Here is a 16,913-nt window from a genome sequence, read left to right on the forward strand (position 1 = left end):
TTCTTTTAATTCTGACCAAAAATTTACATCATTTTAGCTAAAAAATAATTTCAAAAAGACAATGTGTACTTTCATACATCTCCTCGAGTGAAACTTTCACGTAAATTATCGGAAAAGATTCCTATGAAGATATTATTCTTTCCCTATTTCTCTTTAGCAGTTGTCCACTGAGAAAAACTGCAACTCCTCCGTGTTTGCCTGCTGTTTGCCAGAGATTAAAGCTTCACCAGCTGCAGGACTGCTGGGGGAAGCCGTCTGTCGAGATTTCTCCCTCTCTTTGGCTCATACATAGTTCCCGTTCACCTCGGTTTTTGTGTTGTGGGAGGCACTGAGAGCCTTTGGGGGAGTGTTTTTTTCTTTCCTGAGCCTGAATAAATCTTGCAGGAAGGCTGCAAACAGCCCAGGTGGAGAGGGAGCTCCACCCTGCAGCCGGGCAGGCCACAGCTCATTGCCATGAACTCTTGACCTGGACCTCACCACGTTGTTCGTGTGTAACTCTGCACAAGGTGAGGACAGCTCTAAACAACTGCAGATTATTGTGAGGATAAAAGCACCAATCCCCTTGAATCTTGCAGAGATCCTTTTGTCTGTGCAGGGTTTACAGTCACTGACATCCTGCTTGGCAAAAGGCACAAATACATTATCTCAAAGACGTATGTTCTGACAGACGGCAGAAGTGGGTCAAGGTGTCTGCTGACAGCTCTTAGCAAAGGGGGTCTCTGAGGACATGCTATTTTTATCCTGTCTCTATCAGCAAAATGTATAGATGTGGTTTTCTTTCCCAGACAGAGCAGGTGCATCACTGAACAGGCTGCTGCTGCCACTACAGTTGCAGTCAGACTGACGAGCACAGGTAAAGGGGCCATTTGTGTTTTTTTCTAGTCATGTGGGAGTTCTCTAGCGTGGGATAGTGAAGTATTTAAAAAGATGAAGAGCAGAAAAATTACCTAGGAGTTTAAGGGGTGTAAAAATGTATCTTATTGACAGTCTTACCACAGTGATCACGTTTCATGACATGCACCTCGCAGTCAGTGTGAGATCAGAAACTCCGGGATGAATTAAAAATTGAAGGAGGTATGGAACGATATTCTAGATTCTTTCCAGGAGATTAAGGGACCTTGATGACCTGTCAATTTAGCAAATGAATCAAGCATATGAAACAGCACAAAGAAACCTGCTAGAACTGGTTTTGTAGCTTGAAAATGGTGGCTGTATGTGGTAACTAGCAGAGTAAAATGCCATCACATTCTTGGGGACAGAACTGACTGACAAAGAAATTAGTTTTCTGGATAATAGGAAAAATCGCATTACCTATCCCCAGAAATAACAGTTAATTTGAAAGTAAATCGATTTGTAATTTATCAGGGAAGAAAATAAGCCCTTGAATAAGTCTGGGGTGAGAAAAGCTTAACTGGGATTTCACACAGAGGAAGAAATTTTGATAAAAGCTTCATTCTGTGGTGCTTTACATCTTAAAGTGCAACAGAAATCAAGGTAAAGACTGATGAATGATAGCAGCATTCAGCTAAATGAAGAGTACTAAAGCCTAGAGCAACAAAACATGTCAGACTGAGGAGTCTGATTGTAAGGACCAAGAGTAGCACAGCACAGAATGAGAACCCCCCAAATGTTCTGAGTGGTACAGAGGCTGTGAGCTGAGATCATTGTACAGATGGGACCAAACCACCCAAGCTAGGAATTATGTTTAAATTCTACTGAAGTCTGGAGACATTTACAGTCAATCTTTTGCTCCAGGCCTGTTTTAAAAAAATCTCTGCTGGTTTTAAGTAATGTGTAAATGGTTTGAGCTCAGCAACTGCACTTAGTTTACTCACTGAGGACTTTGAAGGTGTTTACTTCTCTCCCATGATCAGCCTGTTTTTAGGAAATTATTTGTCTGGACTCTCTACTTCTTCACATTTTAGATAAACATGTAAATTTTAATGCAATTTTGTGATCATGGTAGAACTTTGAACCAGCGATAAAGCTGCTCATTTACACAGTAAAAATAACAGGGAAGCCTCAGTTCTGTGGTGTTTCATGTACCACGTGATGCACAACTTGCTCTGTTAATCATGGATTAATCTCAAAAGTGACAAAGATGACCCTTATTTAATGAGGTTAAAAGACTTGGCGAAGATCACAGAGCAGACCTATGGTAAAGCTGGAAATAGTGCTTGCCCACCTTAGGGCAAGTCCTAAGCTTTAATCATTAAATGACGTAGATTTAACAAGGCTGTAAATAGATGTCCTATTGCTGCTTTTAAGTTGATATTTTTCTAAACATCCTGTTTCTAGAGACCTTTTTTCTATGTTTAAGTATTATTTTGCCATGATGAGGATTACAGCATTAGAGTTTGTTTTAGTAGTATAAAACATCTCAAATAAATGTGTATTGAAGCAACGGAATATAGTGGATTGACATTGTCAAGAGAATACTCAGAAGTTCTAAGTCCAAAATAACTCCAGGGGAACTTGCTAAAATGTACAATGCTGTATTTTTTTTTTAACAACATTTATGGAAAAATGGGTCCATCATAGTATGATCATATCTGGAAAAAAGACCCCTGTATACTAGTAAACGGGTTTCTTGACCAGATGCTTAGGGTTCAGAGCTGTATTCTCCCACCAGAACTAAAAGTAACACATGGATTTGTGATGGAATGTGGCAAAGAAAAGGGATCCTGAATAAGGAAATCCATGCTATCAAAAAGCTCAACTTCTCCCTGTTAAACAGCAGCGAAGTCCTGCCCAGAGGGAAGTGAAATTTTACTTTCAAGAAGAGCCAGGGAGTGGAGCCCAGGAAGTTCATCCCAGTTTGGAAATAAAAGCAGGACAAGCATGGATTTCCGTCCAGATGCTTTATCCTCAGTTCTCTCAAAGGCAGTAAAACGCTCAAGGGAAAGCAGTTCAGTGTCAAACTGATCAAGTGTCTTTTGACTCAGAGAGCTAATATAGTACCAAATACAATAATATTCAATATAGTGATGTATTATAACCAGCAAAACAACAACAACGACAATTAATGGCCTTCTTTAAAGCAGAAACTTAGAGCAGAACAGTATGATAATGAGATTTTTATTAAGGTAATATTATATGCCTTTCGTTATATAAAAAACGGGATCCAAAGAATGGGATGGAAAGCTGGAAGGGCTCAGCCTGACCTCCCCGGCTTAAGGAAAAGAGACACCCGGCGGGTGTCGGTGTGACCCGGCCGGGGCGGGCAGGGAACAGGAGACCCCAAAAGCCCTCGGTGGGTGCGGGGGGGGCCCGACGGGGGTGGGGGGCGATGGAGGGGGAGCAGCGTCCTATGCAGGCGGGAGGCCGCGCTGTCCCCATGGCAACCGCGGGGCGGGGGGCTCAGCGCTAAGCCGGGCCGGTCCCCGCGCCACACAAAGCGTGCAAAGCCACCAGCGGGTTGACACGGGCTGCCGGAAGCCGCCGCGACCGCCAGCGGGTGAGACGGGGAGGGGGGCAGCGGGAGGGTGTCCCCAGCCCCCGGGCAGAGCCCCCGGCCCCCCATCCCCGCAGAGCTTCCCCGCAGCCCCCGCGCAGCCCCCGCGCTCCTCACCTGCGCAGGTGTGCGGGGCGCGGAGCCCTCCGGCCGCGCTGGGGTCTCCAGGCGAAAACTCTGCGCGTGTGGATTTATTTATTTATTGCACGGCGCTGGGAGGTGGATCCGTGACGGGCTTTGCCTTCCATTCCGTTCAGAGCTTTGCTGATTTTAGTGTTCGCTAATTGTTTCTGTACTCGGAAAACTGCTTTAAACTCGCTCCCGCAGCGCTTGTGAAAACCCGTGTGCAGCGACCGGCGCGGACCGCGGATTACCGACCCTCGGATGCAGCCGATGGTACAGGAGATACAGGGCTGGGATTGCCCATCCTGGGATAACGACCTTCCTTCCCTCTCTCCCTCCTCAGGACGATGGCTTCCATCGAGGAGCGCACCTTCATCGCCATCAAGCCCGACGGCGTCCAGAGGGGGCTGGTCGGGGAGATCATCAAGCGCTTCGAGCAGAAAGGATTCAAACTGGTGGCCATGAAACTAATACATGTAAGCTCTCCTTAACTGGTATGTCTCCCCTTTCTTTCATACCACCTGTAGCCTTCAAACAGAGCAGCATGCTGGACCAGCAAATGTAGTCTGCAGAATATTTAAACCTGAAATTTTGAGAAGTCTTATTTTGGGTGTTTTTGGAAGAGTTCCAGTTCCCAGCTCTGGCTAAATGCTTTAGGCATGCTAAGCATGCTAATTTTAGTAACCTGATGTCCTTAGTCTGAAGAGAATATTTCAGGTGCATCCCATGCCTAATAAATATCTCTGAATATCTTCCACAAATCCCAGGTCACATAAACCATCTGTACTGGTTACAGACACTTTTCTAAGCTCAGTTGTGGTTAAAGCAAACAGTTCAAATTCATATGGACCAGAAGTGCTCCTAGGAAGATGCTAGAAATTCTGAATTTTGAAGTGCGTGCAAGTTTCCGGATTACCAGTGCTCTGAGCTTAATCTCTGTGATTTCACTATGCTCTTAAGTTCTTACAGTGAGCTTTTTTTGTTTGTCTGGCTGGTTTTGAACACAGGCCTCTGAAGACCTTCTGAGAGAACACTACATTGACCTCAAGGACCGGCCCTTCTACGATGGGCTGGTGCAGTACATGCACTCGGGACCTGTTGTGGCCATGGTGAGTTCCTGACAGTGAAGCTCAGCTCAGAAAAACACTGCTTGTCTTACCTGCAATGAGACTGTGTTACCTATTGAATTCTAGTTTACTTTTAAAAGGATCTAAAAACCCAGATTCAAATACTATAATTAAGAAGATGTGCTGTTAACACTTTTTTTTTTTTAATCTTTTCTCATAATCTTTCTCTCATTCCAGTAAATATATTGAGGAAGAGGGATAAAAGGGGAACCTTGAAAAACAGTAAACCTGCACAAAAGCCCCCTCAATACAAAATGCCGTGTATTAAGCAAGCTGAAAAAGGATGGTGGAATGTTTTTATTATATTCCTAAGTTAGAGTAACTTTGAAATTTTTTTTTTATCTAATTTCATTAGAAGGGACTTCCTCTTTTTCTTCTTGATAGTGTATTTGAAAAATAGGTGAGGTCTAGCTCTTCCATGAGTAAAGATGTTTACAGTATTGAGATTTAAAATGGTTCTCTCCCCATTCTGAGTAAGGAGGGGGATTGTGCAGAAGAGGAGAACATCAGCAGATGTTCATGAATCTGACAGAAAAATTAGGGATAAAATAAGTCTCACTAAAACAAATATTCAGATGGTGACTTGTGCCATGATGGGCAGCCCTGTGTCCTTGTGGAAAGTATCTGTTGCTAAGATTTAATAATCTCAATGGATTTTTTTTTTTTCCTTCTAAGGTGTGGGAAGGTCTTAACGTGATTAAGACTGGAAGGGTGATGCTGGGAGAAACTAATCCATTTGATTCCAAGCCTGGCACTATCCGTGGTGACTTCTGTGTTCAAGTGGGAAGGTATGTTTTAAAACTCTTGCTATCATTCAAAGACACTAAATGTCAAGTGTTATATCATGATATATGGAGGAACTGTGCTCCATCCTTCTCTATCTTACTCATGGAACTGCCATTCCCTGGGCTCAAGTAATGTTGTGCTCTAAGGATGGAAACTGAGTTGTGGTTGTCCCCATTTTGACAAAAATGAGGAGCAAAGCTGGGACTGCCTGTGCTGTGCCTGCTCCTGCTTTACAGAGGCTTAAAACTCCTCTCCATAATGGAAACCACTTCAAAACAAGAACCTTGCTTTGTTTCGAGTTTGAGGATTGTCTTACTCTTCTATCCACCTTTTGTTTTCCTAGGAACATCATTCATGGAAGTGATTCTGTGGAAAGTGCTGAGACAGAGATCAATTTATGGTTCACTCCCGAAGAACTGGTTGATTACCGAAGCTGTGCTCATGAGTGGATCTATGACTAACACTGAGCCTGCATCTTCTGATATCCCTACTATCTGTGAGCAGCTGCCAGCCTCTAGCTATTCCAAAGCCCTGGTAGAAACCTCAGGAATCTGTGAGATTGCTCTGTTGTGAACGTTAAATAGAACCAGTGTTTGCTGCTGCTTTGATTTAAAAGCTGTCCAGGCATAGATGGAATTGTACTTTTAAAAGGCTGCTTCTGGGGTTGAGAGATACAAGATCAAGACACAGAGCATATGAAAAATATATATTTTCCTGGAACACTTTATAGCCATAGAGAGTATTTTGGTAAATAGAAAAAAAAATTTTGGTCAAAAAATATCCAATAATTCCATGTGCAAATGGCTTGGTGTTAGAAGTTAACTTTGTTCCAACATTAAAGGACAACTGGTGGTTTGTGAGTATATTGCTAAGATGTCCAAATGCTGAGGACTGAATTTGATATCAAGTGTGCCCCATGCCCAAAACAGCTGCAGAAAAAAAGTCCATTCCCCCCCCAAAATGCTCTGTGCCTGTACACAGAGCTCAGCTCTGATTAACATGACAACTGTCCTCCACACTAACACTGTTTTAACTTGCTTTTTCCCCCCCACATGGGATTTATTTAGCATTTTAAGGAAAGATTAACTGACCAGGCTTTATGAAATGCCCTTTTATGTGAAAAGAAGATTAATATGAGGATGGACGAGGGAGATCTACCTTCAGCCACTTCACAGCAGCAGCCCTCTGGCATTGCACAGAGCAATAAGTGATGTTTGCTTTGCTGGCTGAACAGCTGATAATTTAGGGTTTGATAATTCAGGTTTGTTCTCATTTGTGTCCTTTCCGTAGTAGTTGGAACTACAAAGCAAACTGTCCTTGGATGAAGTGTTTTAGAAGTGTTTTGTATTAATTTAATGATGTAAAGAAGTACAGTCATAATAATGCTGAAGGTATTTCAGTAGAGCCTTCTGCTTCTATCAGAGAGAAACATCAGCCTCTTGCAGAACTTCTAGCAGCAAAAGTTGTACTGGATGAGGAACACGTTGGGATTGATATTATGTATTTATTTACCTGCAACATTATATTCACTAAGAGCAAGTGTTTCATGGAGTTAGTTGTTTGAACCCCATGATTTTTTTCCCTGTAGTGAGACTCAAATAATGAACTGTGCAATGTATGTTGAACTGAATGCTTATGATACTTTATAGAGATATTGAACTCCTAAAAAAGAGATGGTACAAAATGAAACATTTGCTGTTTCTTAAGTGAAATAAAAGGATATTTTAATTATATTGTCTTATATCAATGAGTATGTGGAGATGGAACAAATTCCCTAAGCATGTAGGTGAGGCTGTGAGTTCCTCTTCTGAAATTATTCACTGTTACAGAAGATAAATACTGAAGTTAAATGTTGGAGGAAAGGGAGCACGTGACAAACCTGGGCACGAGATGAGTAATCCCCAGTTCCATTTTTGCTTGAAAGGTTACTTGAGATTTCTTTTTCTTGATTTGATTACTACAAAATGGAGAAACGTGGGTTATCTGGGGATGTGGGGGTTGTCAGAAAGCTGCTGATTAGTACTTTTAATGTGATGAGACTGGGAGGAGGCGGAGGACAGCATCTCTCAGGGAAATGCAACATTCCTGCATGGCTGAGGTGCCCGAGCAGGTCCAGTGTCAGTGTCCCATCAATAAGAGACTGCACAAGGACTGCAAAGGGCTTTTCATTAATATCCCCTCTGCAGTGATTGTGTATGATTATATCTCGCTCAGGAAGAGAAAAGGTGTTTCGTAAACTAGTAAAGGGCAAATTATCATAATGTTTAATAACAAAAAGTAACAACCCTTCCTGCTTCTTGCTAGGACAGTACTGGGACCCTGTCGTTTTACACCTGTGTTTTTCAGCTTCATCTTCCTGGATCCCAGCAGAATCACCGATAACTTCCCTGGGTTACAGATCCCACACCACTTTCCTGTGAGAAATATGCTTTCAAGGCGTGCTGGGCTGGCTGCACCGTCCGCCGCCAGACCGCGGGAACACCTGAAAACGTCAGCGCCAGCACCAATAAGTAAAAAAATGATTTAGTTAAACATCCGCAATCCCTTCAGTGTGTCAGAGCCTTAAAGCCCCCGCTGCTGCAGCTGTAAACTAAGAACCCTCGGGCGGCTTTCGAGGAGGCGAAGGCGACAGGTGCGGTGGGGACAGCCCGGCCAAGGGACAGCCCGGCCAAGGGACAGCCCGGCCAAGAGCCCCCCCGGCTCGGCGGGCGGCGAGGGAGCGCAGCGTTGGCACAGCACCAGCGGCATCGGAAGCCACTGTCCGTCCCGTTCCGTCGTCCGCCCGCTGGCGGCGGGCGGGCGCGCTCCCGTCTCTCTCCCGCGCACCGGCGGCCCCCGCCGGCCCGCCCCCGCGCCGCCCGCTCTCGGCGGCCTCCTTTTCTGGCGGGGGGAATCCCTCCCCTCCTTCTCTCCTCCTCCTCTCTTTCTCCTCCTTGGGCGCCAGCGCTGCGAGCTGCGGAGAGGTGAGGCCGGGCCGGGCCGGGCCCCGCGCTCGGGAAGCCCGCGGGCGGGCGGAGGGTCCGCCCGGGTGCGGCGCGGCGGAGGGGGCGGTGGGGTGGGTCAGTGCCGGGGGCCGGGGCACAGCGGTCCGGGGGGCTCCTCCATCGCGGTGCCACGTGGGCGCGGGCCATGGCGGGCGACCTTGAGGCCGATGGTCGCCCCGCTCCGCCCGCAGGGCCATGGCTGGGAACGCCGAGCGCACCTTCATCGCCATCAAGCCCGACGGCGTCCAGCGGGGGCTGGTCGGGGAGATCATCAAGCGCTTCGAGCAGAAAGGGTTCCGGCTCGTGGCCATGAAGTTCGTGCACGTGAGTCCCCGCATTGCCCCCAAACGCCTTCCCTTGCCTGCCAGAGAGGGGCTTGGGCACACACAGGTCATCTTGGGCACACACAGATTGGCTTGGGCACACAACAGATAACCTTCCTTTGCGGCTTTTTCTGCGTCAGAATGGGAATCTGATAGCGGACGTGCATCAGGCTCCTTTTCCTGCCCAGCACCGGATCTTCCCCCTGTCCAAAGGAAGCACGTTTTGCCCAAATGGTTCGGTGCGGCCCGACTGGGAGCTGAACCGACCTTGACTGAAAGGTTGTGTTGGGTAACAGCACCCAGGCAGCCCATGCTCTGCTTATCGCTGAGGGTCACTGCAATGCAAAGAAATAACATTGACAGCTCACAACACTGACACTGCCACAGAGGACAAATGGGCCGTGTGCTCCTTTAATTTTACATTAGGAGCTTGCATTGATACCCACAAAAACACTGCAGGCCTGTTGATAACATTAATGACTGGTGAGTCCAGTCACTAGTGCCATAGCCTTGCAGCAGCAACACCTCTTGTGATATGACAGTCAGAAGCTGATATTTGATGTTACGTCTGCCCTTTTAAAGGCCTCAGAAGACCTTCTCAAACAGCATTACATTGACCTGAAAGACCGACCCTTCTTCCCTGGTTTGGTTAAATACATGAACTCTGGACCTATTGTGGCCATGGTAAGTGGCTTGATTTTAGTTAAAGATGACTTGCTTGAATAAATTTGTCTTGGTTTGTAAATTATTTAAAATAGTCAGAGATACTGTTACAGAAACAGTTTTTCAAACTACCCAGTTCAGATAGCGGCAAAAGAAAACAAAAAAAATTAAAATTAAGACAGTCAGGAAATTACTATATATTACTAAGAAGGAAAGGGCATGTATAAAACATGTATTAAAATGCTTAACACATATTAAGCAAAATTCCTGAGAGCAAATCTTCTGCACCAAAAAAATCTTCTGTTTTAGGCAAAAAAGGGTGAGGCTCTCTGACACAGAAACCCATCTTCTGTGTCATTCTTTCCTGCACTCCCCTCAAAACAATGTACTTGGTCCAGTAGCATCTCCTGACTCTGTACCTAACTAGGAGTGCCTGCAGCTCATCAGGGTGTCCTTATCCTACCCAAACAGAAAGATTTTGGAGTTGGCCTTATGCATTATTTAAGTCTGAGGCTTGGTAAAGTATCTCCTTCACTGGAGTAACAATGTTGATGGTCCTTTTTACAGACACTTCCCAGTCCATGTGTTTTTTCCCTAGTCACCCCTACAGGCCTAAGAGAGGATCTAGGCAAGGTTAATTTTTTTTAGTGGTAGAGCCCCTGTTTCTTTGGAAAGTATGTTATTAGCAAAGATTAATCTTTGGTATTTTGTATGAGCATGAATTAACAGAAGTGGTTTTGTCTTTTTGCCTTAAGGTATGGGAAGGACTCAATGTGGTTAAAACTGGGAGAGTAATGCTGGGGGAAACCAACCCTGCAGACTCGAAGCCTGGTACCATCCGTGGTGACTTCTGCATTCAAGTGGGAAGGTTTGTACTCAGTTCATTAATTGAGATCAAAACCAACTACTACTCCATGTTTAACAGCCAACATAAAATCTGATGGTAGTCTTTTATATCTGGAAAGCCAGAATTAGTGGTAGATACCCTCATCTGATGGTATTTCATTTGCAGGTCACAATCCGTAACTGCTACTTAAGAAAATGGTACAAAAGTGACTCTGTTTGAAATCCAGCTCCTCCTCAGAGCAGCACGTAAGCTCAGGCAGGGGCTGGTGTAGAACAGTAGCCCTCATGACCCTGCTAGGCCTAATTAGCTCTCAGAGTGAAGCTGGTGTAACACTGGCCTGGAAATAAAAGTAATAGTCTCGCAGCTCTAGATGCTTCATCCAAGTTTCTGCATGTGGAGAATGATGAGGTTGCTGAAAGTGTATTTTTTATAGGGAACAATGTTTGTCTCCTTCCACAGGAACATCATCCACGGCAGCGACTCCGTGGAGAGCGCGCAGAAGGAGATCAACCTGTGGTTCAAACCCGCAGAGCTCATCGACTTCAAGCCTTGTGCACACGACTGGATCTATGAGTGACGAGTTTCCACAAGGATTTGTGCCTTCTAATGCACCATCTCATTCCAGCTGCTGACCTGGGAGCAACCACGGTTATCTTAGTGCTCAAAGTGACTGTCAAATAAATGGGTGTGAACTAACTCCTTGTGGTGCTTTCACTTCCAACAGACCCCGTGTTCAAACAGCCATGCAAGGCATTTTAGACATGCAGTATTTCCCTCCTGTAGAAGGAACAGTTAACAAGAAATCACTGGCACATCAGAATAAAAATCCAGGGAGTTGTGTCCCTTGCACAGTTGCTTTGAAAGCTCCTGAAATCATGGCAGTGGCAAAGCCAGTTTGCAGAGAGCTGACAGGAGGCTGGAGCTGCTTCCAACACAGCTGAACTGAGCTAGGGGAAAAAAAATGGGATACTACACAATTTCCTTCCTTACACAACTGTTAATACCAAATGAAATGAGACCAAGTGCAAAGCTTGCTCTCTATTAAATGCTTATGTAATGCCACCATCTCATATTAAAACCCTTAGCTTGTGCTCAGCATCTTAAATGGTTCAATTGTGGTCAGACCAACATACCCAGTTACTTAAAATATCTTTTACAAATCATATTTTTTTAATCTGCATTCTGTTGAGAGAAGCTGGAGTGCATTTATGTATATGCCAAATAGTGCCTTTTAAACAAAACAATCACTATTCAGAAAAGGACTTTTTTATCATTTTTATTTTGTGTAAAAAAGGCAAATTTAGTGAATTATTTTCATCTTGTACACAAAGTTATAATTTTAATGCTTTTCACATCCATGCTGAAAATCTGCAGTCTCGTAAAAATGAAAGTAACATTAATTTCTCCAAAAGCATTTTCTTCACTGAGTTATGTACATTGCATGAGAAAGCTTTAAATACTCTCTCATTGACCACACAAATTACCAAGAAAATAAAAAGATTAAATTTGTACAGATATTGATCTATATATCAAATACATACAGAAATGATGTAAAAACCCCATTTGTTTAATCTTGATTCCCGCCCCAACATTTTCCCAGGGGCCAAAGCTGATGCCTTTTTTTGTATAAATGGCTGTGGCTTTTCGTTTTAAATATGAAAAAAATCAAAAGGAAGAAAAAATTCAGCTGAAATCACAGTTTTTTAAAATCCCTTCCCAATAAAGGATTGTTACCAAATATATTAGCACCATCGTACAAATATTGACGGGAGGGTATTCACATCACATAAAACAACAATAAAAAAAACCAAACAAACACTGAAACCCGTGTTAGTATCCGTAGAACAAGGAATCAATAACTGCTGTAGCTTTCCTCAGACGCAGCAAGGAACAGGTTAGAGAGTTGTGTGTAAAATAACATAAAAATCAAAGATCAGCAGAGAGATTTTGAGCAATTAAAAAGGGGCAGCGGCCAAGTAAAGGGACAGGACTTGTGCCACCTCATGGTCATAAAAACCTGCTGTGCCAAATGCCAAAACCAGTGAAGGTTTCAGGTGTCCAACACTTGCTGCTCTCTTAGCCAAGCACCACAGCTTAAAGCCAAGACAACAGTGCCCAGAGCCACGGGAATGCTTTGCCAAGCCAGGGAGCTGCCACACGGACACCCCTGGCCCGCTGGCACTGCCAAGACCCCTCCAGCCCTGGCAGAGCTCCACTCGGGTCTTCCTTGAGCCTCCCCTGAACAAGGGACTTCAGCAGCTCCTTGTGTGGTTTGCTTAGGACAGATGTCACTGTACTCGATAATTACACAATTCAGGCATATTTTGAGTTCAGAAACACAAAAGACATTTCACCAACTCCTGAAGTCACACAGGTACCCAAGAACACACGTCGCCTCACAGACTTTAGTGTTTGATGAATAAAAGAATATTATAAAGACTGACAGACTTCAAAACAGATTCTTAACATTTCTTCAACACAGGAAGTGTTAAGGACTAATTTTCCCTCTTGACATTTGACGACTGTAACTCCGAAATCAGGGATGAGCCTGGGCAATACTCAGGAACCCAAGGTTTAGTGACCTGGCAATACACCTCACTCACTCCAGCCTGACCTTCCACATTATGAAACATAAATTAATGCAACAGTTTTTCTACTGAAGTCAGAAGCTGCTGGTGAGAGAAGAAAGCAAGACTTGTGAGAACCTTGTTCCAGCTGACTGGGACAATCTGCAAGATGCTGCATTAAAAAAAAAAAATGAATAAATCAATAGTGCTTTACTTACCAAACCAAATCAATGCTTGCAGAGCTGGATTAATTTGAGAACATGGGGTGGGGTGGGGTGGGGAACCAAACCATAATCAAGGCTCAAAGTGTCATTACAATGGTCTCTAATCCTACTTCTCCAATCCAGGCTATTCAAAGGAAACATCACAGGCAGGTCAGAATCTGAAATAAGGTATTTGAAGTCTACCAGGCCCAACAAAGTCCTTTTTATGGCTATTTTCGAGAGCTGTAATGTCTTTACCACCTGAAGTTATAGACACTTCTAATCTGATTACCAGATCCTGTCAGTAGAAGAAGCTGTTGTTAAAAAGGGGTCGCTATTTAAGAAATTTTACCAGTAAGGGAGAAAAGAATTCCAGACATTCCTACACTATACAGGACATGTTTTACTTCCAGTAGTAAATACAAAACTTTACATAATTAACCCCTCTTGCATAGAATGAGGTAAACCTGTGCATATCACCAATACTATGTACCCAAAGTTAGAGCAATATTTTAGAAAATAATCAAATTGCTGGTTTTCAACTTTCTATGCACTTTTTTTTTTTTTTAAGCTCAAACAACAATATACAAAAATGGTCTCCTGGGGCTCTGTGGGTTGATATCCTTAAAGCATTTCTTAGGCTGTAGGAACACAGATGTTAATAACTTTGATGGATTTTTTTTTTTAAGCCCTAATTTATGGTCTAGAGTCAGATATCATTGTACTGCTCTGAAGGGGACCTGCGAAGACCCAGAAGCACTTATAGAACATATGCAGTTAATTCCTGAGAGTTTAGTTAATGAACCTTACTGGTAAAAGCTAAAGCTCTTGATGCACATTTTCCTAGTCACAGCTCTGCAGGGCTGTTTAACCACTTCACTCATCAACTCCACGAATGAGGTCATTTACAAAAATGTTGAAAGGTTGACAATATGGAAAGAAAATCCAAATTATTAAGAGCTCCTGCAAAAACACCTTGTGTTTTACTGGTCATAGTTTTCACCCCTTTATGTGACTTTTACCTCGTAAAAGTCAGGACAGTGAACACATGGGGCTTATGGAATACTTGATGTGAGACAAGAATTCCAGGTAATAAGCAAATCCAGTTTATGAATTATATACTGAAAAATATACGATTTTATACTGTTCTCAAGTCTCAACTCCCACATTACACTACTGCAGCAAGACATGAATATTGCAGGCTATGCAGGGCTGAAGTAATTTTTTAATCCACAATACATGGCTCCTTTCAGTTCACCTGAAACCACGTGGAACATCAGTTCTGAATGTCCACAGATAAATATTCAAGATGGTAAGGAAACACCTAGGGCTTTCTGAATGGAAAAAGATAGTCAGAAGAATACTCACAAGCTCCTTACCACCACCAAGGGAGTCCTTAGTTACTGTCCATTTAAGCTGCTTCTTCAGTCGAAATTCAGAGCTAAAACTAATCTTCCAAATGAGGGAATTTTCTAAAGTTCCAGTTTGGCATAGGGCTCTGTAAACATGTGCTGAAGCATTCCAAGACTACAGACATTCATGTACAGACAAGAGTTTTGCAGACCCAATCCAGTGCCCACTGCAGTCGACGACAAGGCTACTGATATTAATGGGCACTGAATCAGACCCTAAGGAACATTAAAAAACAAAACCTTATATAAAAAAAAAGGTATTTTAAACTAAACAAGAACATCTTGAAAAGTTAAAATCCTCCTCAGGTGATGGCTCCGTTGCACTTGGGGCTACTCACTGAGTAGAGCTTTACAGGACTATCTTCCACGTACAATTTATGCCTCTAAATTAGGCCTTAAATGCCTTATTTTCACAATGAAAAACAGAGGCGTGACCAGTGCAGTTCACAAGAGTCTTAAAAGTCTCCCCAACTTGTACCAAAAAGGTTCATTTGTTATGACAGTTCATTTGTATTTGCAACTATATCTTCCTCCAACCACTTCCCACAACCATGCTAATTAAACTTTAATCTTACCAAAAAATTAGAATTTCAGTTCTTGTTAACAATGCACAATAAATCTGAACTTGAAAATATTACAAAATTCTTTCAAAAGCTTCAAATACAACACAAAAGTGTCCATTTTTTTTTTGTTTTTAATAAATTGAAAAATCTTTTTCACTAAAATAGTTTCCCCGCCCTTCCAAAAAATTCTGAACTGAGTCTAACTCATCTACAGTCAGCAAAGTGCCCCAGGCACAGTCACCCCAACTGCACCATCCAAGTGGGAACAACGTCAGTCAGTCTTGGAGAAAGGTTCTTTTCCTATCACCAATCCTCTGCCTCTCACTCTTCTGAGCTGCCTCATGGTTCCTGTTTGATGTAGTAGCTGGCAGATCCGTTGCTTTCCTGGTCGGACGCTCCCTGAAGGAAGCTGTACTCTTCTCCATCCAGCAGCTCCTCCTTCAGCTGCAATGAAGTCACTACAAATAAGAAATAAACATTAAAGATCTGTAAAATGTAAAATGCAACTCTTCCCTAAATGTCCTTAATATTACTGAAATTTGGGACAGACCCTGGATTTCTCATTTTCTTATATTCTGCATTTCAGCAATTCTTTAACACTCAGGATCCCACAGAAAGGAGATCCTTTCTGACCATAAACTGAATTTTAAGTTGTGCCTTAATTTCAATTTACAATACTAGATTATCTACAGGGTTTTCTCAAGAATTTATTATTTTAAACCCCTGGTCTAAGAAGGTAACAACAGGTTAATAGCGATAACGACTGTTGCTCAAAACAACACTTACTTCAATCTTGACTTCCTATTTAATCTTTATGCAAGTAAAAATGAGATTAACTGTTGGCCATTTCCAACCTACATTTCACATTAAATAGCCCAGTTACTGTAAACAGTCTATGTAAGACAAGAAAAAAATATCAAAGATTTCTCAATCCATCATTAAAATTTTAATATCCCAGAAGGTGTTTCACTCAAGCAAAACAATTTTGAGTTTTCATCTTCTCTCTTCTTTCTTTTGTCAAAAGAAAATAGAAATGAGATCTAAGACATAAAAAAAAAGATGTTATGAATAGCAATAATGTCACAATTACTCTTCCAGTTTCATTAATGAATAGTGACAATTACCAAAATATGAGCACAATGAAAAGAACACTGAAAACAAAACATGTAAACTTTCATTAAAGGTGCAGTACCCATGTTAAAGGGTTGATTATACAAAAATAAATGATTCTCTATGACCAAATGAATGAGAAGAGTATTAAAGCTTATAACTACTGAGTATAAAGCTTGTACACATTATTAATGTATCTTGACATGCAGAAATATGCAAAGAAAGTAAAAAACCCAACTCATAAACCTGCTGCTACTGGTAGGCCTGCAATAACTTACAAACCATTTGATTATTCTTTTATAAATGTTCTATGTCCTCTTCTATGTTGAAACAAGCTCTTGTGCTAAATAAAAATAAAATTTGAAAATTAAGGTAGTAAAAGATGCCAAAAGCTGCAGCATAATGCAAGATCTCATCTCTTCCTTTAATAGATGCCTCCTCCCACCTACACAGCCCACAATCCCTTTCCTTACATTTTTGTCTCCTCAAATACTTTTCCCTGTATTATGCCCAGCTCTGATCAAGATTCCTGATCTGTGGAGGACAACAAAGTGCTGCCTAAATGATAAGATACACAATTGGTTACTTGGATATGCTGCTGACACCTTAAGCAAAGGCTACACAGAACTAAAACCCACCAGGCACATCCTTCTCCCCCCAAGCAGGAAACTTCTGCAGGAACAGGACTTACACATGATTTGGATTGCCTCTGGCTAACCTGAACCTAAGCCCTGACATTCAGATATTTAAT

General features: G+C 42.7%; 3 protein-coding genes across 10 annotated transcripts in view; 2 read left to right on the forward strand and 1 right to left on the reverse strand.

Moving 5' to 3' along the window:
• The first annotated feature begins 210 nt into the window (after nt 1-210).
• LOC103760447 (nucleoside diphosphate kinase) lies at nt 211-7,223 on the forward strand. 4 transcript variants are annotated; one of them, XM_018073323.1, is made up of 6 exons: nt 212-506; nt 786-853; nt 3,921-4,053; nt 4,585-4,686; nt 5,380-5,492; nt 5,834-7,223. In XM_018073323.1, exons 3-6 carry the CDS (start codon nt 3,925-3,927, stop codon nt 5,949-5,951), a joined length of 462 nt encoding a protein of 153 aa, XP_017928812.1. In that variant the 5' UTR covers nt 212-506; nt 786-853; nt 3,921-3,924; the 3' UTR covers nt 5,952-7,223. The 4 variants fall into 4 exon arrangements, with proteins under 4 accessions (XP_017928813.1, XP_017928812.1, XP_017928814.1 ...); XM_018073324.1 differs by lacking the exon at nt 786-853 and having other exon boundaries at nt 211-506; XM_018073325.1 differs by lacking the exons at nt 212-506; nt 786-853 and adding an exon at nt 1,004-1,074.
• Nucleotides 7,224-8,421: 1,198 nt separating this feature from the next.
• On the forward strand, nt 8,422-11,003 carry LOC103760448 (nucleoside diphosphate kinase). The gene is made up of 5 exons (XM_018073321.2): nt 8,422-8,453; nt 8,666-8,798; nt 9,380-9,481; nt 10,216-10,328; nt 10,767-11,003. Exons 2-5 carry the CDS (start codon nt 8,670-8,672, stop codon nt 10,882-10,884), a joined length of 462 nt encoding a protein of 153 aa, XP_017928810.1. The 5' UTR covers nt 8,422-8,453; nt 8,666-8,669; the 3' UTR covers nt 10,885-11,003.
• Nucleotides 11,004-11,565: 562 nt separating this feature from the next.
• Nucleotides 11,566-16,913, reverse strand: part of MBTD1 (mbt domain containing 1) — a 34,651-nt gene continuing 29,303 nt past the window's right edge. For all 5 annotated transcript variants that reach the window (XM_018073284.2, XM_018073287.2, XM_018073289.2 and 2 more), the window contains one exon: nt 11,566-15,510. In XM_018073284.2, coding sequence (XP_017928773.1) covers nt 15,392-15,510 — 119 coding nt within the window. In that variant the 3' untranslated portion in view covers nt 11,566-15,391. The remainder of the gene's footprint in view (nt 15,511-16,913) is intronic.

The sequence above is a fragment of the Manacus vitellinus genome, unplaced genomic scaffold, assembly GCF_001715985.3.
Source record: "Manacus vitellinus isolate BGI_N305 unplaced genomic scaffold, ASM171598v3 scaffold_24_pilon, whole genome shotgun sequence".
In the NCBI taxonomy this organism is placed as follows: Eukaryota; Metazoa; Chordata; class Aves; order Passeriformes; family Pipridae; genus Manacus; species Manacus vitellinus.

What these genes read in the sequence shown, in the direction of transcription:
- LOC103760447 (XM_018073324.1), top strand. Translation starts at nt 3,925, where the DNA reads ATGGCTTCCATCGAGGAGCGCACCTTCATCGCCATCAAGCCCGACGGC. An exon ending in TGGCCATGAAACTAATACAT is followed by an intron (nt 4,054 to 4,584) that starts GTAAGCTCTCCT and finishes TTTTGAACACAG; the next exon opens with GCCTCTGAAGACCTTCTGAG. An exon ending in CGGGACCTGTTGTGGCCATG is followed by an intron (nt 4,687 to 5,379) that starts GTGAGTTCCTGA and finishes TTTCCTTCTAAG; the next exon opens with GTGTGGGAAGGTCTTAACGT.
- LOC103760448 (XM_018073321.2), top strand. Translation starts at nt 8,670, where the DNA reads ATGGCTGGGAACGCCGAGCGCACCTTCATCGCCATCAAGCCCGACGGC. An exon ending in CTGGACCTATTGTGGCCATG is followed by an intron (nt 9,482 to 10,215) that starts GTAAGTGGCTTG and finishes TTTTGCCTTAAG; the next exon opens with GTATGGGAAGGACTCAATGT. An exon ending in TTCTGCATTCAAGTGGGAAG is followed by an intron (nt 10,329 to 10,766) that starts GTTTGTACTCAG and finishes CTCCTTCCACAG; the next exon opens with GAACATCATCCACGGCAGCG.